Raw genomic sequence first — 25,106 nt, 5'->3', positions numbered from 1 at the left:
TCCAGCGTGGGACCGGAATGTGCTGGTGGCAGGGAGGGCAGAACAGGTCCCCGGGGCTCTGTAGAACATTGACTTCATGGCTCTACAGAAAAGAAATGCTATTACCTTCGGGATCAGCCTCCACAATAGAGGCAGCACCTCTGCAGAGCAGGGCATGGCTGTGTTTCTATTCTCAGCTGAAGTGGCTCTTCCCCGAGCCTGGTGGAGGGCCATTGTGGGAAGTGGATTGTCAGAATGCATCTCCATCACAGGCCCGCTGCTGTTGATGCAATTTCACCTTGTGGTACTATTTTTTTTTTTGTTTGTTTGTGTGCCTTTCTGCATCTCCTGCCGCTCCCCTGCTCCTCTCCCCAGCCTCTCCCGCTATCCTCCAGTGCCCTCTCTCAAATGGGATTAAATGGAGCACAAAATGTGCCCAAGGTGTAACACCAATGAGGTGGGGGGTGGGGAACATAAAAGCAACCTCTGGGCGCTGGGCTTTCCGTGCCTCCCCTGTGAGGTGGGAAGGGAGGGAGGGGGTGAGGAGCTGGTGACAAGACAGAGCTGTTCAGCAGAGCCCAGGGTGAATGCTGCTGAAGAGGTTCCTGCTGCATAAAGTGACATCCACACCACTCAGTTCCCTGCTGGGATCTCTGCTGCCCTGTGCTGGGCAGAGCAAAGCAAGTCCTGCCCAAGAGGAGCCCCTGTGGTGGCCTCTGTCCCTGCCATGGCCTGAGTTTGTGTCACCCATAGGTCCAAATCTGCAATGCTGGTGGATGTGAACCCATTCCAGACTCTTTGGGGTGCATTCAGAGGAGCTCAGGGTCTATCAGAGACCCCTTTCTGATGGCAGGATGTGATTCAGTCTCACTCAGGAGCCTGAAGGCATTGAGAAAGGAGGAACAGGATTCTCTTTACGCATGGAAGGGACAGTGGCACTGAGCCTCTGCCCCAAGGATGTGCCACAGCAAACCCAGCACCTGGGGGGCATCCCTGTGATGGAGAGAGCAGGATGGGAAGCACCAGGAAGCCCCAAGGAAGGGAAGCGGATCAGAGGAACGAGACAGAAACAGCAGGAAAACGTTTTGCTGCCAGGTATTCCCCTTGTGCAGGTAGAGGAAGGGCCAGAGGTGCTGTCCCCCAGCCCCACAGCACCACCACCTCGGTGGGCAGGGATTCTGCTACTCACAGGTCGTTGTCAGTCCCGGAGCGGTTCTTCTGCTGCCGCCTGTAGACGATGATGACGGTGACGGCCACGCCGATGATGAAGACGGCGGCGATGACGCCTCCCACGATCCCAATGATGCCTCCGGGGGCACTCTGAGGTAGTGGCTTGTCTGCAACACACGGGGAAGCACAGGGGAGAGGGTTAGAGCACCAGGAAATCCAGCTGGTACCACCAGGGATTCCAGGAGCAGAGGTGAGGATGAATTCCGAAGTTTTCCCGAGTGTCCCTGTCTGGCAGCTCCATGGAGGGAGCCAGATCCTGTTGAAACGCAGAGCTCAGAGCTCAAGAGGAACAGAAATTGTGGCTACAATTGTGTCTCCAAGAGTTAAACACTTCCTCACTCGGCTCTGCAATTTCATCTTCAGGTGTTTATTCCTGGATCCGCTTTTCTGCCTTTGTTCAGGCCTCAAAGGAAGAAGGGTTTAGGGAATAAAGGTGCTTCCAAGCATTCATGTGGACCTGCTGCTTGATACTGTTGAAGTATTTTGAAAGCCTTCTGCTGGGCTTTGTCACAGCGTCCTCACTGAACTCCTGGTGCTGCTGGAATGTTCTTAAAATGAGCTAAGGAGCAATGCTCAATTTATTGAGGTGGAGCAAGGGTTTGCACACCCCATCCAAAAATGATGTCCTGAGTGCAGGATTTAGGGGCAGGAGGGAGATAGACCCAATCTTGCATTTCATGCCCTGCTCTGTGACCTGGGCCAGTTCCTTGGTGACAAATACCGGCCTCATCCAAAGGAAAGCCATCCCGTGGGCCCGATGGGAAAGCGCTTTGAAACCTGCGATAAAAGGATTTAATTTGCTCTACCTTCCAACCTAATTAAACTTGAAAACTAGCTAATTGGTACTTTGTACTTACAACTCCGGCAGTGATGAAAGGAGGAGATAATTGGGATGGAGGAAGAAGAAGGAGGAGGACGAAAAGATATTCAGGGGAGGGGGGCAAGACAGGGATGAGGGAACAAGGGGCTTTGTAGAACTCGTCTGTCACATCTAATTTTTGTACTTTTCTTAATGCCCTGGCTACTGGCTGCTCTTGGAGACCAGATTGGGCTCATGGACCTTATTCTGCAACAATTATGGCTTTGGCTACCACAGTGAGAGCCAGCATCTCCCCTAAACTACCCATCCCCAAGGCCTCGGAATTAGGCCCACTTTCCTGTGCAAAGTGATAAAACAAAATGAGTGTGGCTATAAAACATCTGCACACATTCCCAAACCACACAGAACAATGAATACAGGACTTTTCAGGGTGAAAAACCTGCCTTTTACTCCCACTTCCCCTCCACGGATCCAACACTCGCTTCTCGCCCTGTGCCGGGTGCAATGGCAAAAGGGCTGTGCTGGATCATTTCCAAGAGAGTATTCCCAGATCTCCCCTCCCAGCCAGCCTTCCCCAGCTCTCAGATTTGCTGCTGTCATCCAGGAGTGAACTGAGGTGTGCAAACCTCTCCCTGGGAACCGCCCCCTGCTCTGGTCGATCCCGAGCCGCAGCGCGGAGCTCTGCCGCGGTGGCTGTGTGGGCACAAAGCACCGCAGCTCCCAGCGCTGCTGCTGAGGAATTCTCCCCAGGAATTGCTCTGACCCCGACGCCCCATCCCTTTTCCCACACCGTGCTGCTTTTCTCGTGCCAAACTGTGCCACCCCGGAGCACCCATCGCTCAGCATCCCACCCCCTCCCCGCCCTTGCCCGGTCCTTAATGAAGAGCTCCGAGCTGTGTGTCTTTGGTGGCAGCGTGCTGGAGTCATCAGAACTCACGGTGGCAGCCACTTTTCTTCCTCTTCCCTCCTCCATAAGCCACACCACCTTGTAAATAATATTGGTGCCTCCAGACAGCTCCCTCAGAGCTGACACGCAGCCATCCAAACCCCCCGGCCCAGCGTTCGGGGTTGTGGCTGTAAAGAATGTCCCAGTCACAGTGGCTGGGGCATTTCTGTGATGGATTGGCCCCTAATGGCTCTGGGGATGGCAGGGACCGAGCAGAGAAGGAGCAGAGAACATCAGCCTCCTGCTGCCACTGTAAATCAGGTGTGTGCAGGGGAGTGAGAGGAGAAAGAGGGAAAGGAATTAAATAAAATGGATGTCCAGGAGCTCAGATGAGGCTGGGTGATAGCGGGAAGGGGCTGAGAAAATGCAGAGGGGGGGAAATATGGCAGAAGAGGGAGAGGTAAATATGGGGCAGTGGGTGAAGACAGTGAGGAGAGGAGGAGAGTAAGGAATGAAGGAGCACAAGGAGAACTGCAGGTGCTTCGGGCTGCTGTGAGAGCCCCTCCTCCTTTTCAGTCTCTCTGCGTGAACATCCCGGTGTCAGAGCCCATCCCAGGGCTGTGTGGCCTTGTAGGGGCAAGGACCAAACCCTGGGACAACAAACCGTGCCCCTGCAGGTGCGGCTCTCCTCGCTGAGGACAGTCTGAGCCGCCCAAAAGCGTTGCAGGGGTCCAGGCAGGGAGATGTGAGAGGTGACAGGGCAAGAAGAGGAAACCCCAGGAGATGGGGAAGATAAATGAGAGAAGAAAGTCCCGAGAGAGCAAGAAAATGCAAAGATTAGAAGAAAATGAGGAGTAGAGAGAAACCTTCTTTTATGCTTTCTCTTCCCTCTTTCTTTTATTTTTTTTTCCCCCTTTTAACCTATTTTTTCATCTATATCCCCTGTTTATTTCCTCCTGGGGAAGAGCTGTGGTTGGTAGTTTGGAGGGCACCACCAGGGCTTTTCTGGAAGTCAGGGTGGCTGCAAGAAGGGGCGTTTCAAGTGAAAGAGGAGAACACCAGGAAGGCCTCAGGAGATGCCCACAAGTGCCAGCTGAGGATTCAGTTCCACTGACAGGGCTTTTGGGCAGCCCTGGGAAGATGTTTGCAAGGCTCGTGAATCAGGATCAGAATAAATTGGCAGGACAGCTCAGGGGCCTCCAGACGGGAGTGGGAAAAGGCTTTGCCAATTAAGAATGCAAACCCCCGTGCTCTGTGTCACGCTTGAATAATTTAAAACTCTCCAAAAAACCCCAAACCCCACAACTTTGTGTGAAGCAGTTGGCAGTGAGGCAGGTACCAGAGAACCCAGAGGGGCTCAGCAAACAGCTCAGCCTTATCTGGATGTCTGAGGGCTGCTGGGAAACTCCTCGTTCCTGCTGGAAGCTGAATTAATTCACAGTATTACAATAAAGGAGAAAAGAAGGGCGTCCCACCCCCAGTCTCTTTCAGAGCTGTTTTGTTCATTACTTTGTTCTCCCACGGCTCTTCTGGAGATGGAGGCAGACCCAGGGAAGGGAGGGAAGTGGTTATCTCTCCACGATGCATCATTCCCAGTCACCTGATGGCGTGTGCGTGCCTCTCCAAAAGGAGCCGCCAGCAGAGGAAGATCTTTGCACCAACCAGCCCCACTAAAACGTTCTGCGAGGTGCTGATACCGCGATTCACCAGCCCCAGAGCTCAGTTAAGCCACATTCCAAGGCTGCCAGTTGCTCCCAGCTCCCAGAGAATGAGGGATGCCCGCTGGACACGGATGTGTGTCCCGGCGGGATGCGGTCACGGCACAGAGCTAAAGGCGATGGCAAACCCTTTGTCCCAACAGCCCAAACAGCCCCGGGGCTGGTGGCTGTGGCTGTGACTCGCTGCCAAGAGCCAGGGCAGCGTTTCCCGGCGGAGAGACAAAGGGACAGAGCCATCCCCACGCGGTGACACGGTGCAGCTGCGGGGAGCAGCCGTCAGTAATCACCGAGGCACAGCGGGACAAGCAGCTTGCGGGAGAGCCAGAGAGATGTTCCCCAAGGCAGCGTGCAGCCAGGCAGAGATGGATCCACTGGAAAGCATCCAGGGAAGGGTATGGCACAGCAGGAATGACTCACTGGCTCTTGGTGTGGAGGAATTTGTGAAAGGAAAGGAGAGATGGGCGTCCCAGTTTTGGAAATGAGGTCTCTTCCCTCAGAGCTGCTGGAGTGGCTGGGACGTTTACTGGGACGTTTACTGGGACATTTGCTGGGACACTGGGGTTGTGAAGCAGCCTGGCTGTTCCTGGGATCAGAACTTGGGAATGGGATATGCTACATCCCCACCAAGGGTCTGGGCCTGTCTAGGATTGGTTTTGTAAAGCTGGGCTCAGACAGCTCATTCTGCACTTAGTGCACCCACAGTGACATCCTGAGCAGGTGGGGAGGAGCAGAGCCGTGGGATGGGGTCTGGGCAGGCAGGAAGGCTTCATCTGGGGGAGAGGACTGGCTCTCTGACATTTTCTCTGTTCTGAGTGTCTGCCATGAATTCAGCAGCCCCAAGGAGAGCCTGAGCTCTCTCTCATTGCTGAGGCGCTGAACAGCATCCCCCAGGTGAATCTGGAAGCTGGGCCAGTCTCAGGGCTGATTTACAGCAGCTGTGAGTGGAGCTAATTTGCTCCAAGAGAGCTGCACATCCTTGTCCTGTCTTTGCCCCCTCCTAAATCCAACCTGATCCCTCTCTGCTTCCCAGCAAACCACCGCACAGCACACACCACCTCTGATAAAGATCTGCCTGCACCCATAGCCAATTCCAAAGCAAGGTTCCCTTCCCATTTATCACCTCCCCACACTGAGCAAATCCCCATCTATTTTATGGCTGGCTGAGGCATTCAGCAAGGGCCTGCCTTGCTCACAGCCATGTTGCAGAGCCACGGGAAGGGATTGTGATCCTTCTCTTCTGTGCTGGCAGTTCCGAAGCTCCTGGAGCAGCCAGCCTTGCTGGATTTAGTGTAACCTCGGTGCTCCATCCATCCCTGCTCACAGCATTTACAGCAAAGCACCCTGTCCCCGTGCAGTGACAGCCCAAATTAAGCCCATCCCCAGCCTGGATTGTCACCCTGACCTGCTGGAAGGAGTCTTTGCCGGACTCTTTCCGCCTGCTGCTCCTTTGAGCGAGACAATGAGCTAAGATGATGCATATTTATAATACACCCCACCTGACACATTCCAGGGAGCCTGAGACAAGTTCACAGAGCTAAATTAAACCGAGTTGAAAAGCTTGGCAGAACAAATACTTCCCCGGTTTGGTTCTGAAGGCAGGAGCAGGATTGGCTAATTTGAGACACGCTCCAGTAGAACACACACCCCCAGGCACAAGCTGGTCCCCAGCCGTGCTGTGATGCCTTTTGTTTGCAAAGGGTTAATGGAAAGCGGCTCCCAGGAGAGCCCGAGCCGAGCTGGTGGAGCTGATAGGCCAAAAGGGAGGATAAACAGCAGGGCTGGCAAGGCACTGGGGGTTTTAAAGGGATCTGAAGTCTGAGGGAGGAGAGGTGGGGTGGGTTTCTCTGGGGGCCGCTCTCTGGGCTGTGCATGTTCAGTGAATCCCTTCCAGGGACAGCCAAGCAGCCAGAGGATAAAAGGGATTAAGGAGGGCAAGACTCTGCTGGGAAAGCTGCACCAGTGGCACTGGACCATGAGTGTGTGAGGCTGAAGAGCCTTCGGCCCTTCAGCAGCAGCATTCCCTGGGTCCAAAATCCTCACAGCCCTTGCTTTGGTCCTGGTTTGAAGCGAAGAGGAAAACGGGAACAGAGCAGCTCATTCTGCTCCTACCCAGGCCCCCTCAGACCCTGCTCCAGCTCAGACCTTCCCTCACTGCAGGGAGGTGAGCAGGCTGCACTTGACAGGGAGATTCTGCCCTGTGCAAGCACAAACCCACACTCCACGGGGTTTGCAGCAGCACTTCCCCCCCTCCGGATCCAGACCCAGCTCTGCCACCGAGTGCTGCTCATCTGGGGAGAGACACAGGGGCAGCTGGACCTCAGCTCAGGGAAGGTGAATTATTTGGTTAGCAAAGGTGGCTGGCAGGGTTTTCTGAGCAGGAGTGTCTGGGCTTCACCTGGAGAGAAAAGCATCATGTTAGTGATTCCCATGCGAATTATGCGACCCCAGCAGACTTCTACTCATGCTCAGGGGGAAGGTTTTCACCTGGGCAGGGTCTTTTTGATGTGATTTTCAGATTTATAATCAAGAAAGCTCAGCTATGGGACACACAGCCCTCGAATAATTTGCCAAGTTAGCAATGTACACACAGACATCCATCAACATCTTGATTTATCACATCTTTAAGGCTTGTAACTTCCAGGAGGTCCTGGAGAAAGGAATGCTATCTGCTGTCTGTTCCACTGATAGACAACAACATCTTCATTTACCACATCCTTAAAACTTGTTATTTCCAGGATGTCCTTGGCTGGGGGATGCTGCCTGTTCCCCTGATTAGGTCTCCTTTCTTCCTGATTAGGCTTGAAAGCCTACAAAGATCTGACAGCAAGGAACATCTTGACTCGAGATAATCTTGACCTATTCCACATTTTGCAGCGCAGCCAGCTAAAGGTTAAACACCAAAATGAAGGCAGAGCTGCTTCTTCTGCCTCCATGCCCTGATATAAGTCAGATGGAATTTTCAGAGCCATCACAGCCTCTCCCATTGGGGTGTTTGTTGATGTAACTCTCACTTACACAATCAGCCACGACACAGGCGAGTGCCAAGGCATGGCTGCGATCCTGAAAATGCCTCATGTCCCTGGAAATCCCCCTCTGCACAGGCTGGGCCCCCAAAATGTGCTGCTCACCTCCCACATGGTGCTGCTGGTCCCTGCAAAGGGGTGCTGGGAGTGTCCTGGTTTTACTGTGTGTGACGGGGACAAAAAACAGTGTCCCCAAGGGTGGTTAAAATAATTCCCCTGAGCCCTGTGCATTGTCCTTTCTCTCCCTCCCACAAGCAGGGATGCCTCTATCCCCTCTCTAATTCCCCTCCACTGAAGCCCAGGAATCTGGGTATCCCCTGGGCCCTCAGCTCGTTCCCAGCACGGCCACCCTCCCCGTCTGGGTACTGATCACAGCATCCCTTGAAGATCCCTGACAACTTTCCTTCCCTCTGTCATTTTTGCCAGCCCAACTGGCACTTTGAGGCTTTTCAAGCCACTCTCCAGCCTCTGATGAGGTTTTGGGAGAGCCTGGAAGCGTGGTGAGCGGATCCAGCCCTCCCTGGGGTGCCTGCTTTGAAGTGGACACTGGGATGTGCTTGGCTTTAGCGGGGATTTCACACACATTCCAGCCAGAGAATGGCTTTGCCATGCAAGGCTCTGTCCAGTTGTGACCAGTTTGTCCCTCTCCTCTCCTCCCCTGCAGGAAGCACCATCCTTGGTCAAATAACATCTGGTTAAAGAGCTGCTGGCCGCAAAAACATGTCTGGAATGTGGCCCTAGCCCCTGGTGACCTCCCTTTTTGTGCTGCCAGTGGCCACTGACAAGGATGGGGTTTGGCTGCAGCAGTGGGAGCAGGGTGTTAACCCCATGGGATCCAGCAGGGATGAGGATTCTGCAGAATTCTTGTGGGAGCTCCAACAGAGATTCCTCTGCCTGGCCTGGTTTTTCTTCTCTGTGCCACTGTAGCAAAGAGGGGGCAAACAGGACCTTGCTGCCACTAATCCACCCCAAACCCCCCTGCCCTCTCCCCACCTCGCTTGGCCAACCCCACAGACCCCCCTGCCTCCCACAGCCAGGGCCTTGCAGGATGGGGAGCACCCCAGCCTGTTCTGGGGGAGAAGATGAGCCTGGAGAAGAAGGGAAATGTTCTCTGGCGTTTCCTCTTCCTCACAGCCCTTAATTTTAGTTCTGCTTCATTTCCTTGCAGCTTGGCAGAGTAATGAACAATCAAATCCCTTTAGTAATTTATTTCTTCTGCCGCACAGTTTCGAGGAGGTGATGACACTTGAAATTGCCTCTCCTGGAAGGATGGAGGGGCCGGATCCTGCAGCCCATTACACCAGAGCGTGCCTGTCCTGCTCTCAGCAGCCTGCCCAGAGCACAGCGTGCTCCCAAACCCGTGTTCAGCCACAGATCCAGCCCGGCTCCCTTGATGAGTCCATTAAGGTCACGCTGTTACAAGCAGCCACCAGATGAATTCTGTCAGATAGAAGGCCCAGGAACTGCAGCTCAGACTCTCATCATTTGTGTTAATAGAGTTAATTTGCTCAACAATCGCCAGCAGCACTCCTGGGAACGTCTCACTCTGCCTGGCCGTGTGCCCCGGGCCGTGTTTGTCTCCCGTTGCCGTCGGGGTGTTTACAGCACCGGGCAGCTGTGTCCTGGATGTCTCCAAAGGATGAGCTCACCTCCCGTTCCCATCCGGGCGGAGGCACCCAGGGGATGCAGGGCAGGGTGAGGAGGAGCTGCTCTGCTTCCCTGCCACCTGGCCAGAAGCGCAGGGACAGGGGACAGTCCTCCTGCTGTCCCCTGGCAGCTGCAGCAGCAGGGAGGGCTCCAGGCTGCTCCTCACACCCCCTTCCTTCTCTCTTCTCCCCAAATCCCCTGAGAGCTGCAGCAATCCAGACTCTGCAGCCGCCTGGAGCAGGGAGGGAGCTGCCAGGTGTGAGAGGATGGAGCTGCTGGATGCTCCTGTGGCTCTGACCTGCTGCCTCCCCTCCTGCACCCCCCACACCTTCCAGGACTCTCACTGCCCCTGCCCTGGTGCCCCCAGCTGTCCCCACCCAATCCTGCTCCAGGAGAGCGACCTGATGCAGAAAACAACTCAGACTTCACATTCCCGACCCTTTTCCTGATTTCTCCCTCCCATTAAGGGCATTGGAAGGCGCCTCACGCACCTCCTCACCTCCCCTCACCTAATGAGCCTCACTCAGCGGGGTGTTTGTCAGCTCGGACACAGGGAGCTTCCCCCTTCTCCAGAATGGATCGAATGGAAAAGCAGGAAAGGGAGCAATCAGTCAGCAGGACAGAGAAGCTGACGGACAGGCCCTGGATACAAAAGCCAGGCTTACCCTGGGGATACAGCAGGAATAAACAACATCCCTGCACCGTTCATAGGCACTCCAGCAGGTGGACACGGTCAAGAGGGCTGCAATGATTCAGAAAAGGCAGAAGATTTGAATAACTGCTCATGATCTGTCTCTGGAGACCGGCACACATTTGTTCGTGGCTTCTGAGACGACAAAACAATTTCCCTGTGTTTGAGGATGACAAGGCTGAGGAGCTCGCTGGACACCATCTCCTTGGATACTCCACTTATTACGAGCAAACAGAGGGGCTGGAAGACTCAGCTGAGGAGATTCCTAACTCACTGCTGTTGGTTTTTTACTATTTGTTAAAATAGTTAAATTTGAGAAGGTTAAATTCCGGCAGAATGGAGGAGGGCACAGAGAATGACTTGAATCCTATGGGGTGATGTCCTGGCACCACAGAAAATGCAAACACAGGCTCCAGTTAATAAAGAATTAAAAGGCAGGAATATAATCAATGCCAGTCTAAAGGTTCATGGGAAATGGGCCTTGTCAGACAAACACAATGTCACTTTTTGCCTACTAAACCAGTCAAGTCATCAAAGCGAGCGTAGAGATGGGATGGAAAATAGATTTAGAATGACTGACAGGATTTGGGAGTGGAACACAGAGGCTGCCAGAGCTGCTCAGTCAAAAGGTCACTCCCCAACCCAGAACAAGCCCTCCCCATCTCTAAATCTCCTTCTCCCCACCCCAATCCCCTGCTGGGTGGCAGCCTCTGGGCTCAGCTGGGTGCCAGGAGAGGGGAGGTGACCCCTCTGCGACACAGGCCCTTGAGGAAAGGACATCCTGGGGATGGGACCGGGGTCTCAGGGCCTCTGTGGAGGGTGCAGAGCTGCCTGTGCACATCCCTCCTTTTGGGGACAGGCTCCAACACCCTCCTCTTCGCCTCCCCCCGCTCTGTTGCTCAGGTAACACTTTTAAGGTAGGTCCTCCAAGCAAATTTTTAGGTCAGCTATAATTGGGGAAGCTCACACGGAGCTATAAAACACCCGTTAATGTGCTGGAACTATCTAGTTAAATGCCAATTATAAAACCCCATAAGCGCCTCAACTCAAATATATTAATAACATAATTAAACATTTATTGCTTATGCAAATTAAAAGTTCAGTTAATCGGACGTCAGCGAAACCCCAGGAAGTGACCATTTAAGTAACTAATTTCTATTTAATTACGATTCCTCCCCGTTGCAAAGCCCCCCATGCCATTATTCCTGGGCAGTGTTTACTCGAGCCATTCCGACTTGGCATTCCCACCCCATCCCCATTCCATTCATAACCCCAGACAGCTGCAGCATTCAGAGCACAGCTGGCAGCAGCTGGGCTGGGCACACTGGGGCAATTATGGACCTTGGGACGGGCGTTTCGGGGTGGGATCAGCTCCCTGGGTGGACAGAGCTGTGTGCCAGCAGAGAGCCACTGTCCGTTGTTATGGGGACATGGTCACTGGAAGGACTGGGAGCTGCAGCAGGACAGTGGGATGAGGCTGGAAATGAGGCATTGATTCCTCGAGGAGTGGAGGAATTTCCCCCGGCGAGCGGAGCCACACGGATGGACTCCCTCCTCCCCTCCCTCCCTCCCTCCCTCCACGCCACGTGCAATCAGTTAAACCTGACAGGTGTGAAGCTGGCAAATTTCTTTTCCAAACCGTGAGGAAATCAGGCTGGCAGGAGTTTGGCAGGGACAGGGGGAAAAGGGAGAGATGGAAACATTCCCTCACCCTCCCTCCATGGGGTGAGCAGTGGCTCGGGGTGGGCAGAGGGAGGGAAGGTGCACCTTTGAAAACCAGGAAAAAGTGAATCCCCCTCCTCTCACAGCTCCCTTTGATCCATTAGGATTTGATCCCTAATCACCTCCCTGGATTTAGCCAGCGCTGAGCTCCCCAGCAAACCACAGGACAGTGTCTTCTGCACAGAAGCAGACAAACACCATTTACTGCTCACATTCAAGCCATTTTCCTCCCCAAATTCCAAACCATTCAGACAAAACCCTCTGCCTGCTTCCTACCAGGACCTGGGTCTGGTCCAGCAGTTGTGAAATCTGTGGAGGAGGGAGCGTCCCTAACTCACCTTGAGCCGGGCTTAGTCACATCAGGCCACATGCACCTCGGCTGCCGAGGTGAAGGGAGCAGCTCGGATGGCAGGTATCCATAAATCACTGCCTTTCAATAATTCAGCCCCTGGAGGGTGATACAACATTTTTAACCTACATTTCAGGTGGAAATATCAGCCTGGCTCTCTGATTTCTGCTCGCTAGGATGTGAAATTCCAGCAGTGCAACATGCATCCATTTTTTATTCTTTTTTTACAGGCTGAGCCTTGTTCTGTGAATGCTCTCTAAAGCCAGGCTGCATCTAAACATGTCTTGGGAAGGCTGTGAAATGCCTTGTTTGGAGGAGGAGGAGGAAGAGGAGGAAGAGGAGGAAGAGGAGGAGGAGGAAGAGGAGGAGGAGGAGAGAACCAGCCCCCCTTGCCTTCTGCCAGGCACCACTGAGGGCATCTGAGGCTCAACAGCACTTCTGGTGTCACAGGTCCCTCAGCTGGAATCCATTTGCATAAAGCAATTTCCTCCAACAAATATGTTCATACAAATCAAACTGGAGATTGCAAATAATTTGAAAATGAAAAAATAAAAAAACCACCAACCCTAATCAAACATATTTGTTGCTACAAGAAATTCAGCCTGCACCGGGAGTTTCTCTTGGTTCCATTTATCCAGCAGTAGCTGGAGGAGATTTAATGGGCTGTGTGTGACCTTGAGTGCTCTGAGCTGAACTGGAGCAGGACTTGCCTCTCACCTCGCAAGGAATTCGGGATTGAGGGTCACGTATTTCAGTGACCTGACCTGTTTCCAGTGCCCCTTCCCTGGTTTAACATCTCCCAGTCCCTGCCTTTCCCTCAGTCTGCTGGAGCCCTTTGGCTCCTGCACTTCCAGTTCTGATCCTGTGGATCCCTGGGAGATCCCCCTGGTTTTGGGTGTTGTGCAAGGTGTTAATCCCAGGTCTGTGCTGGGAATATGGGGCAGGTTCCCTGGAAATTCCCTGACTACCCTGGGCAGTCTCTCCCTCACCACAAATCATTCTCCAACTCCTTTGTACGGGCAGAAGTAAAACCCCATCGCAGCCAGGAGAGCTGATGGCGTGCCCAGGACGGGACCCGGGCTCTGCACCTCCACCAGGGACATTCCAGCCCTGAATTCATCTCCCAGTTCCAGGGAGCTGAACCCCACTCTGCTCTGGCCCACGCTCAGCACTGAGCGTACACCAGCCACAAACCTCTGCCTCATCTCCTCCTGCCCTGATCCCGCTCCTGCCTCGCCCCTCTGCCGCTGCTCAGGGCTCTGCAGCCCCTTTTGGGGCCAGCAGGGCTCTCCTGCAGGGCTGTGGCTTGGAGAAGGGATCCAAGCCACGCTGCCATGTTTCCATGGGCTGCAGGCACCTCTGGCACTCCCACACCCCCAACGTGTTTCTGTTTGGTTCCAGAGAAACCCAATCCTTGGGGGCACTGCCTGGGGGGCTGCTCCTGCTGCCATCAGCCCCCTGCAACCTGAGCTGCTGAGAAGAGGCCCCAGGCCATGGGTTTTATCCATCATCGCTGAACTCTTAAGGCCTGGCCTGGGAAAGCAGAGCAGCATTTCCCAGGGGCTCCTCCCAGCCAAGACAGCCCCTCCTGTCCTTCTTCCCATCTTAGCCCCAGCTCCCCAGTGCTGCTTTTGTCCCTCCCCGCCCCCAAACTTGGCTGCAGTGGCTGAGGCAGCTGCTGGGAGCTGGTTCTGTAGGAGCCGTGGTCACTCCTGAAGGAAAGCTGCACTTCCAGCACTCGCCATGACTAACGGGGAAATGAGAGGGGGAAAATAGGAGGAGAGATGGACACAGCCCAGAGAGTGCTCACAACTCCCCATGTCACCTTAAAGCCTGGCTTTTCCTCCTCTTTCACAAGGAAAGGATTCCCAGGGCTCTCTCCAATGCCTCTCAAAGCAGAATGACTGAGACCTGGCTCCGTGAGCAGCACAGGGGCTGGAGGATTCTCCTGCCAGGCTGCACACAGGGCACTGATCACCACCCTGGTCCCGGCCTCCTGCTGCTCTGGCACAAGCCCCAGGGACCAAACCACTCCTTCCCAGCCTAATTCTGAACACTTCCCACTCCCTCCAGCTCATGGAGATCAGCTCAAGTCCGAATTTGGGTCAGCATCCCTCTCCCTCCATGATGGGGAACACTGGGGTTTGGGTCAGATTTAGGTTCAGGCCTCCAGCACATCACCCACGTGCTCCAGTTGGGTGCAAAACCCCCTTCCCAGGGAGTATCCTGCTTCCCCAGGGCAATGGCAGAGGGTCTGCTGGGCTCAGTGCAGGGACGGCACGAATGCTCCCTCTGATCTCCCGCCTGCCTTGTCCCTCCCTCCCTGACAAAAGCCCGGCCTTGATCTCTGGGAACAAGGATTCCTTTGTAGCATCCGTGCACAGGCAGGGAGCTGGGGAAAGGAAAGGCAAAGTGTCCTTCCCAGGGCAAGGAGCAGTGACAGGGACGCAGGGATGTGCCGTGGCTCCGCTCACCCTGAGCCCCCCTGAGCCTGCAGAGGGTTTGGAAGCACCATTGCCATGGCAGGCACGTGTGGCACTGGAAAACATCCTCCTGTGTCCCTGACACCAGCTAATTCCACATTTCTAGGGAAATATTGACATTTTCCCAATAGCCTGTCCCATCTGCTGCAGCCAGCAGCGAGAACTTCCTCAGCCACAGACACTCGGCCTCACTCTTCACAGATTTTTGGATGGATTTTTCTGCCCTGTTTTTCTAACCATTTATTTTTCTTAGCTCAGGTTAGCTTTGGGCCTCAGCCAAGCAATTTCACTGTTTACATCAACAAAAGGAAGAGCTTCCAGCCTCCTTTAGCCTATCCTGAATCTGCCGTCCAAGAATTCCACACAAAACCACCACGCCAGTGGCAAACCCAGTTGTTCCCAGTCCACCTTCTCCAGCTCATTGCTGTTCTGGAAATCTCTCAAGCCTTAACCTTCAGCCTTCACTTGCAAGCAACTCCCATTCCAAAATACAAATACAAATATTTGGAATTTCCAAAAAATACAGCGTATCCTGGGATATTTCCAACCCAAACCATTGGAGAGCAGGTGCCATTCCTGCTGCTGTGACTCCCCTCACAGCTCTCAGTCACTGAGTGCACGACGACGCAGCCACGGATGCACCAAAAAGGAGAAGGTCTCTTTTTTTAAAATTCTTTATTTATAAAAAAGTACATTTTTTTTTTCCACAGCTGAGCCACTATTTGTTTTTTGTACAAGTAAAAGGAAGGGTGATGCAACACCCTACCCACACAAATTATAACCATGAAAATACCCCCCCCCCCCACCCCAGGACTCCAAATGAACAAATTACAAAGGATGGAAAACAACAACCAAAAAAAAAAAAAAAAAACCAAACCAAAATCATAAAAGTCCATTACATAATTATTATTATTATTTTTAATTTTTGTTTTTTACAAAAGCACTTACAACACAGATTACCAAAAAAAAAAAAAAAAAAAAAGAGAAAAAAAAGAAAAGAAGTGGGGTTGGGGTTGTTTGTTTGTCTGTCTGCAGTTTTAATTCCACAATGATCATTACAGCCAGAGGACGAAGAAAAAGAGAGAAAATCACTGGAGCTGAGGAATCATGTTTTAAAAAAAGAGAAAGGCCAAAGAAAAGAAAATCCAGATCCTCAGCGAGAGTCCCTCCACCAACACCAGCGTCTGCTAGCGGAGGATCTGCCTCCGTGTGCTCCTTACATTCACCCCCGGGGAATCACATGGGGAAAATCTCCCTGGTCCCAAATCCAAGCTCAGCCTCCTCTCTAAGGCTTGGCTTTCCTTCCCTTGCTGATGGGCTGAGCTCCCCCTGCTCTCCCCCAGCCCCTCTGCCCTTGGTCCCCCACCCCTGGGGTGAGTTTGGGGGTGATGGGGAGGGACCCGAGACCTTCACAGCCTCCCCTGTCCCAAGGACTGCCCTGCTTCTCCCAAGGAAAAGCTCAAACCCACAGCAGATTTCCTTGGGTGTGAAGGGGATGGGAGGAGGGCAGTGAGTGCAGGGTGGGGAGGGTGAGGTGCTGCTTCACACCTCAGAAAAAAGGGACAGGCAGCAGCCACACGCTGCTGGCAGTGCCCCCTGTCCCCACAGACCCAAAACTTCAGGGCTGCAACAGCAGAGGTGGAGGCAAACTTAAAAGTGGATTTGAACCTGCTGGCAACCCGGGATCCCCCTGTTTCCACACTGGGAAGCCTCAGAGCCTGCAGGAATGACACATCTGACCCCCACAAGGGCAAGGGGATTTTCCCCCCCACCTCATCGGGTACCCAAACCCCCAAAAATCTGCGTGTGCGTGCGTGTGCGTGGCAAACGGGAACGGCCAAGCAGAGCAGCAGCCCCCGTTCCAATCTCGCTCCCTTCTCTAATTGCCTCGAGATCAATCTTTGGAATCTCTCTCTCCCTGACCCGCCGTGATTTTTGCTGAACTGTTGTTGTGTTTCTTTTTCACTCAACATCAGGAAAATGGCTCCCTTTGTCCCTCAAGTCTTTGCAATCAATTTGGTGCAACCATCTCAGTTTAGTTGATTTATTTCACGTGGAAATCTTCAGGTTGTTTTTACCTTAATTTATTTTCTCCCCCCCTGCTTGAATGAAAATGATTTAACAGGGGGAGAAAAAACAACAAACCTGGTAATTAAATAAGGGAAAATAACATCACTAGGGTGAATTGCAATGAATAATCCTGGAGTTAAGCCCCAGCAGGGAAATAGCTGTGGTGTCTTTGTACATAAAGCACGGGCTCGTTGTGGGTTGTGACACGGATATGTTTGCTTGCACAGCTCCCTGAATTCACACCGGGAAGGACATGGGGGATTGGCCCAAATTCACCTGAATTTCGGGTCGCTGACCTCTCTCTCACTGCCTGCTCAGCTTCCCCACCCACCCTGAGGTACCACAAGCTTTGCCATCCAGGATGAGGGCTGGGAAAAGGAAAAGCACCATGCTGATGTCTCTGCTCCCTGGCAAAACCCAGCGCAGGGATCCCTCCTGGACAATGATCCCTCGGAGGGAGGAGATGAGGCACTGACACCCAGCCCTGAGCCATGTGAAGGCAGAGAAGCAGCCCAGGCACAGCCAGTGGGGCAAACCAGTTTGGGACTGGTGTGAGATGGGACATTTCCTGGGGAGCAGCTGCTCCCTAGCACCGAGGTGGAGGGGAGGAGGCCCCTGGACAGCTTCCCTCTCCCAACTGGAAGCTCCCACTCCTTTGCCAGGTCCCACAGGGGCATCTTCCACCTCCTTAGCACCTCTGATGCCGGGGGGGTGGAGAAGCAGGGGATTTTTCACTCGAGGCAGCCTGAGGGTCCCAGAGAGGTGGCCCGGCCTGTGAGCTCATGTGTGGCACTCCAGCCTGACAGAATCTGCCCACTGAGGGACACTGAGGCACAAAGGGACAAGTGACACCATCACCAGAGCACAGAACAGCCCGGGCTGGCCCTGCTGGTGGGCCCTGCACGGTCCCAGCACATTCCCCTCCTGCAGAAGCTCCTGGGAGCAGGATGCAGGTGATTCTTCACTTTGGCCTCTCTCCTGAGCTGCAGGGAGGGACAGATCTCACTTTCTGCTGGATGATGGTGGAAAATCTCATCTAATTCCCTTCAAGGGCCCCCTCAGAGCAATTCAACCCAGAGAAGGCAGCGATGCTATTACTGGACCCAAACAGCCCTCAGATGAAGCATCAATCTGATTTTCTTCCCCCACACTTCTTTTTTCTTCCACCTTGCTATGGATTAATGGCTAATCACTCAGCTAATTACCACCCCAAGAGTCTCTTGGCCATCTAGCTGACCTTGCAAGGGACAGCAAGAAGCAAATGACGGAGCAGAGGTGGCATTTCTCCGTGGCTGTGGCGATAATTGCACCAGGGGAGCAATGCTGGAGAGCTCAAGGATGAGAGAAATGCAGCACTGAACCTTGAACTCGCAGGGTGCCTCGCTGCTGTGCCAGGCAACGCTGTCTAAGGACCTTCCACTCCAAGCTCTGGATGAAAAATGATCATTTGACCCCTTTTCGGAACCACTCTGAGGAGGTAAGTGGCTGAGCTAAGTCCTGATTTTGGGCTGGTGCAGTACTGGGCAGGAAGAAGTGCTGCAGCAGGAAGGGAACCGTGCATAGGCTTTAGCTTGGAAATTCCACATTGCTCCACTCTCTCCTTTCCTTTCCCTGGATCCCACTGGCTTTTTGAGCCCCCACGAAGTGGGCAGTGTGTGAACGGGCAATAAATAAGCCAAGGAAGCTACAGCTCAAAAAATGACACTTTCAAAGGCGAAGTAATAACTCCCAAAGCAGATTTCTTAGGGTTTCTTCAGTCATCCCTGAACTTGGGGACAGCCACACCATCCTGAACTCTCCCAGGCCTTCTGCCCCGTTGGCTTTGCACCTTTGCTCTTCAGGACACAGAGCTGTGGGGTCAGTGTGGTGGGAATCTGCCAGACCTGAGCAGTGGCCTCTGCCTGCACGTGAAGAATCCCTGCCAGACCCTGCAGGTTTTATAAAAGGTTGTTTTCTTCCAAAGCCACCTCCTCCCGGGGTGCTGGGGGAAATCTGCAGGGCAGGGTCTGTGCCACTGATCTCACTCTGTGCCTGCTGATGACCACCCAGAGTTTGGTGCTGCAGGCACTGTCACCGTCCTGCTCGGAGCCTGGTTGTGGGATCCAGCTCTGAAGGATTATTCACTTCAGAGATGGACTTTGTTGGGAATTCTCCCTGCACCACACACTGTGCAGGCTCTGCCCTGATCCAGATTACAGGCTCTCCCTCTGGGGAATCAAAGCCCTTTGTGTGCTGCTCTCCCAAGGCACTGCAGGGAAGTCATTCCCACCCCTAATCATCAGTAATCAGAGATTTGGAGAGATGTTAAGAGGTTTTATTTCCTTTACTGGGGGGGTTCTTGCTAGCAGGGTGCTCCCGGTGGCAGCGGACAGACCTGGGACGGTTCAGCCTAAGGGATCCCGAGGGAATCTCTGCCTGCCCTGGCTCTGAGAGGACACAGAGCAGCCTTCCTGTGGCATGTGGCTGTTGTGCCAGAAGCCAGGAAGCCTGAGGGGCTGGCAGGAACCGCGGAGAGATTACAGCCCTACAATTGGATTGCCCACTGCCCTACCCCACTAATGCAATCACAGCAAACTGGGCATGGCTCAGGCTGAGCTCCCCAAGGTCTGCACTGAGCACCTCACGGGGAAGGAAAGCTTTGGAGGCTGCCTGGATCAGAGATCTGACCTTGACTCATCCGTGTGGGTCTCCCTCTGCACCCTCCTCCCTTCTGCAGCAGGATCGCCGCTGTGGAACAAAACCCAGCGGGTAAGGCAGGAGGAGAATTAGTCCTGCTATTTTTAGATGTGCATGATAATACAAAAAAACTGGGGATTTCTTTTCAAACAAAAGATTTATTTATACATCAAATTAAAAAAAAAAAATATATATAACCCACAAGAAGAAAAATAAGCCCCAACCCAGTGAATCTAATTTGGAGATGGTCGGTGTGAGACAGAGGGCCCTGAAGTCTGGAATCCCATTTATCCACAGAGCAGAGATAGCAGCAATCCAAACCTCCCCAGCACAACGCCGTGGCTCAAGGCAAGGAGGGCGAGATCAATACCCCAAGCTCAGTCCCTCCTACCCTGTCTGCCAAGCCCGTGCTCAGGAGAGGGATGTGATATTGGAAAAGTGGCAATCAATGCCAGCTATGTGGTGCAGCCACGGGCTGGGGTTGTTGCTAGGGGAGAGAGAGAGAGAGAGAGAGAAAGAGGGAGAGAGAAGCACCCCCGTGCTCTGACCAGAATAAAAAACAAAGTGTAAACACATGACAATTAAGTCTTAGTGGTATAATAAAATAAACCTCGGGGGCTGGTCCTGCCCTGGCAGGGTGTGCAGAGCAGAGCTGAAGGCAGTGAATGTGTGGAAGCAAAGTGTCCTCAGTTGGTCCCTTCCCCAGTGGATGTGCCCTGGTGAACTGCTCTGTGGCTGGTACCAGCGACAACAACAGCAACAAGAACAAAAAGAGCCAGCCTTTCTCTGAGCCATCACAGGGGGAAAAATGTCAGCAATAAATACTCCTTTTCTTTCTTTTAAAAGCACACTCAAACAAAGACAGAAAAATGAAAAGCCAGGTGATAATAAATTGTAGGAGGAAAATGGCAGTTTTGTTTCCCTGCTCTGCTATCAGCCCCTGCACCTGGGGTTTGGTCTAGGGCTATTTTTCCCCCCTTTCTCCTCATTTTCCTTTCATTGAGTCATTAAAAACTGGGTGTGAATCTCTCCAGGTGTGCAGCAGGCAATGGGAGTGTCACCCAGACCCCACCGGAAAAAAAAAGTAATTAGGGGAAAAAAACCCCCAAAATCCATTCACCTGATAATGGCACCTATGTTTCCATTGCCATAAACTCTCCTGGCCCCTGTCCTACGGACAGCCCACCTGCCCCCCTCCCAAGGTTAAAAAACAAACAGAGAAGACAACATACAAACAAATTTCCAGTGTTTCAGGGGGGTGGGAGTGGGAGGAGGGAGCCTCGGGGAGGGAAGGGCACTCTGAGACATGAAGACACAAACAGAGTGTAATATACAGGCTGGGCAACAGTCGTTAAAGCAAAGAGTAACACCTAAGCCACCGACCAATACAAACACCACAGAAGGGGACGAAAGTCGTCGAAGAGAGAAATTAAAAAGCCAAACCAAAAACCGAGAGAAAATAATTACCCGACCTCCCGCCCTCCCGCACGAGCCCCACCCCAAAAAAAATGATCCGTAAGCAAAGCCAGCCGCCCTCCCTCCCCGCTCACCCCCCAGCCCCGCCCGATCCTGCTGGGAGCATCCGAAAAGTCTGTGCGGGGCCGGCTGGGGCGTGCGTGGGTGTGCCGGGAGGGCCGCGGGGGAGGGAGGGCACCGCTCGCGAGCGTGTTTTTTGTGAGCGTGAGCGTGAGTGAGTGTGAGTGTAGCGCAGGGGCGTGGAGCTACACGTACCACTCCTTTTTGGAAATAAAAGACCCGTCGTTCTGCGACACCATGTTCTCGGCCAGGTCGAGCTGCTCGGGGTCGTACTGGAAGCCGAGTGTCCTCTCGTCGTAAGGTTCGGGGTGGGCCTTGCCCTCGTCGACGGTGAAGTAAGGCCTCTTGGCATCCTCCTCGTAGGCTTTGGGGACGCCCAGCTTGCGCTCGCCTCCCGCGTCCTCGTCCTCGTCCTCATAGGTGCTGCTGCCCAAGGGGCCCGGCTTCTTCTCGTCGTCCGAGTCGTCGGGGTACTGGAGGTTCTGGGCCATGGGGGGGTGGTGCTGTGGGATGCCAGCCTTGCTGTAGCCGTTGCCGTACACGTGCTTCTTTGTGCTGTAGTCACCCTTGAAGGTGTGACGCCGGCGCCGGAGTACCACAAAGAGCACCACGGCCACCACCAGGACCAGCGAGACGCCTCCCACTATGCCCCCAATCACCGGTGTGGGGATGTTCGGCTGCACCATGGATTTGTGATCATCGATTGGAGACGGGGTGTAGGGAAATTCTGGGTAGGAAAAGACAGATGGAAGGGGGAACAGTGTCAAACCATGCGGAAACGCGCCCTCCCTCCATGCTTTCATTGCCAGTTTGGGGGGAGTGAGGGGATGGGAAGATGAGGGTAAGGAACAGGGAAGGGAAAAACTGGGGAAAGGGCAAGAGGGGCGTCCTCACAGGGGTCAGCTCTGCCTCAGCAAGGGGAAGGTGCCGTGCCAAGCTGGCCAAGCCTCATGCAGGAGCCCAGCAGGCTGGAAGCAGTGATCTCCCCTCCCCAGCCCTCCGGGTGTCTCCAGGCGTGCTCAGATCCCACCAGCCCCGTGTCTTGAGTCCAGACGCACTCCGTGTTACTGGGTGACAAAATTCCAGTTCCAGTTTCCCAGAGAGTGCTCCTGGTGAGGAGCAAGACCCCAAACCCCGGCCGAGGGTGGGCACCGAGCTGCTCACAGAGATGCCACGCTGGACCCACCAGCTCTGCATCCCTCTCCTCACATCCCAGCCCAGATGAGAACCAGTTGGGGCCAGAAGGCAGCAGCACCTTGTGATCCTCCACCCACAGGTGCCCTGTGGCTGCTCAGAGCCCTGCTGGCTCCTGACCCCGTGTGCTGACCCTGCAGCACAAGGACACAGCCCTCCCACTGCTCCTTTCCCTTCCCTGGCCAGCACAGTGCCACTCCTCCTGCTAATCTTGCTCCTACAGCTACCCTGACCTATTTAAAAAAATAAATAAATAACTCAAAAAGAGGCAGAGAAAAGAGATGAGAAAGCAGCTCTCTCCTCTTTCATGCAGTTCAACACCTACACTTTGGCACAGATAAAGTTTGAGGCAGGACTTCAATCAACCTTGCTGGGCACAGTTACAGCCCCTGGCCAAGCTCAGAGCCTGTTGAACACCCGTGTCCAGCAGGTATCAACACCACATGGTTATCTCAGCCCTTCACCTGCCTCCCAGTTCGGGCAGCAGGCACCTGGTCAATGCCCGGTGGCAGCCTTGTCTTTGCACGTGAGACCTCTCCCAGTGCTCCTCCCACCTCCAAGGCCTGGCTGCCAGCCCTGGAGCTTCCTGGCCTTCACTTTTCCCCCCAGCAGCCAAGGAGAGGTGCAGACCCAGCAGCAGAGTGCAGCCAGGGTGGGGTGATGGGGAAAGGGGGGCTCGAAGGCAGCAGATTCCAAAGGGATGTGAGGCATGGCTGCTGCCCACGCCCTTCCATGTCCCTGCTGGCAGGAGTGGGGTTCCTGCAGCACAGCTTAGCCCAGACACTGAGGGAGAGGAGAGAAAAGAGCTTCCCCCAAGTGAAGGCACTGAAACAGCTGCAGGTTTTGGACAAGGGCGCTGAATTCGAGCAATTGCTGGCCTGAGCCATAAATGTTCTGGGTTTTTTTGTGCCTGAAAGATGATTAATTCCTGCCTTTCGTGAAACATCAACCCAACAACAGCGTCTTGGTTTCTGCAGTGCTGACTTGCCTGGAGCGAAGCCTCCTGAGGCTGAACCCACACAGAGAGCAGCCCACTGGGCAGAGTGGGCTGGGGGACAGATGGAGGGGCCCTGCTGGAGCCAGAATGAGGAGCAAGATGCTGTGCAGGCAGGAGACAGCATTTTATTCCCAAAGACAGCCTTAGAGAAGCAGCAAGGGCATGTCTTGCAGCTTGGGGAGCTGAGGCTGGGTTGTGGAAAGCCAAAGCCACATGTTGCATCAAGAGAAGGCTGTCCCAGCCAGCTGGTTCATGCAGAACCTCTCTGCAGGGACACCAGGGACAGTCACGTCCATCCCCTCGTAGTCCTGCCTGCTGAGAGCTCAGCTTCAGCCACACAACATCCACATTGTTCCCTCTACCCCTGCCTAAGCCACCTCCCCGGGGCTGCTCCTCGCTGTTGCAGCCTCTGTGGTGCCCAGTTCCCAAAGCAGGGGAGCACCTGGAGGCTGAGAGGGAGCAGGGGAAGCCCAGCAAGCTGGCTCAGGCCCCAGGGGCTCAGTTTTTCATTCTCCCAGAGCTCTGAAGCCTCCTCACACCCTGCTGCTCCCTACAGCAGGGCTGACTCTGCACTTGGCCCCACAGGTCCCCAAACCCACCCTGCAAAGAGCCAGACGGGGTGTGCAGATCCCTCAAACCACACCGGTCCCTCTGCCTCCCAGCTCTGGAGAGCACATCTGACAGGGGAGGGCTGTGCCTGATTTCTGAAGGAGCTTGGCCCACTTTCCTGCTAAAAGCCTCATTAACAGTCCAGGTTGGACGCCTGAAGTGAAAGGGGGATGTTTTCCTACCTTTCTCAGGAGATAATTTATTTTTTCCCTGCTCTTTGTGCTGCCCACCCTTGCGGTAGCACTCGCCACCCCCGTGCCACCCCCTGGCACTGCCAACGCCGCGGACACGAGCAGGAGCACATCCATCCATCCATCCATCCATCCATCCATCCATCCATCCATCCATCCGTCCCTGGTGCATTTCACACGTCGCTCAGGCAAGGAACTGTTTTCTCCCCGCATCCCATCCCCATCCTCCTCGCCGTGGCCCTGTTCCCATGCCAGAGAAAACAAACCCAGACTGTGGGAAGGGAGGCAGAAGAAAGACGGGGAAGATCGCCTGCCAGCAGCCCCAAATCACCCCCTCCTCACCCACAGAGCTTCCTCCCTCCTCATCCTCCCTCCAGAGCCGGGACAGGGGGGGCTCTGGGGAAGGTGGGTGACCCCCCCGGGGGGGTGGTCAGTGTCCGGAGAGGAGAGGGTCCGGCCACTCCAGAGCCCGGCACTGCCACTGGATGGCGGCACAGACCGGCGCTGGCTCCGGAGCAGGGTGGGCACTGCTGCGACCCTCGGGATGCGCCGGGGTGTGAGTGGTGTTCCCGGCCTTGTGCCAAGGTGCCTCGGCACTGGCAGGTGGTGAGCGGGGACCAGCGTGTCACCTGTCCCCACATCCAGGTCCATTAACCACCAGGACATCTGCCAGCCCCACAAATTGGGATCCACCCCTCTGCCCACCCTGTTTCACGTGCGGGGTGCAAACAGAGCAGCCCCAGGGAGAGAGAGGGGGAAGTGTGGGAAAAGGATCCCCTTTTTTTTGTGTCCAAGGGGGGCGTGAAATTTCTGGGAACCGGTGCGATGCCTGAGCGTGCTCAGGGGCCCCACGTGAAAAATCCATTAGGAAGAGTCTGGAGAGAATTAAAGCCGCTGTGAAAAGCGGCCTGGAGAAACAGGAGACAGAGGAGCCGAGGGAGGGGGAACAAGCCAGGCTTTAATGCCAGCATGAAAAGCCTCCCCCTGCCTGCCACCCCCCAGCCCTTATAAAAAGAGGGAGTGCTGTATGAATAGGAATTAAAGCAGCAACACTATCTGCCCGTGCCCGCCTCTGCCAGCTGTTGCATTCAGCCCAGCTTCCTGTCCCCGTGCCAGCAGCTGGACCTCGGGGACGGCAGCTGGGAGAGCAGGGAGACAGGAGGTTACCACGGGCTCGGCCTGGCACCTGGCCCAGCCCACAGGTTCTCTTTGATCCCTTTGCAAGGCTCTGGGCATCTCCTGACATCTCCCTGCAGCACCCCAGGGCTCAACAAACATCCCCAAA

The 25,106-nt window shown here is 54.3% G+C and overlaps 1 protein-coding gene across 7 annotated transcripts in view; it reads right to left on the bottom strand.

The window, feature by feature from the left end:
- NECTIN1 (nectin cell adhesion molecule 1) overlaps positions 1-25,106 on the bottom strand; it is a 92,146-nt gene that overhangs the window by 16,606 nt on the left and 50,434 nt on the right. For 6 of the 7 annotated variants that reach the window (XR_007208253.1, XM_048329013.1, XM_048329015.1 and 3 more), the window contains exon 6: positions 1,169-1,316. Coding sequence is in view for 6 of the 7 variants with exons in the window: in XM_048329013.1 (XP_048184970.1) it covers positions 1,169-1,316 (148 nt within the window). In the remaining variant the exon portion in view is untranslated. Of the gene's footprint in view, positions 1-1,168; positions 1,317-15,206; positions 21,558-25,106 lie in introns of those variants that run through there. The other variant, XM_048329016.1, reaches the window with a different exon arrangement.

This window comes from Corvus hawaiiensis, chromosome 25 (genome assembly GCF_020740725.1).
Source record: "Corvus hawaiiensis isolate bCorHaw1 chromosome 25, bCorHaw1.pri.cur, whole genome shotgun sequence".
NCBI lineage: Eukaryota > Metazoa > Chordata > Aves > Passeriformes > Corvidae > Corvus > Corvus hawaiiensis.
This window is presented reverse-complemented; position numbering and strand designations above follow the sequence as displayed.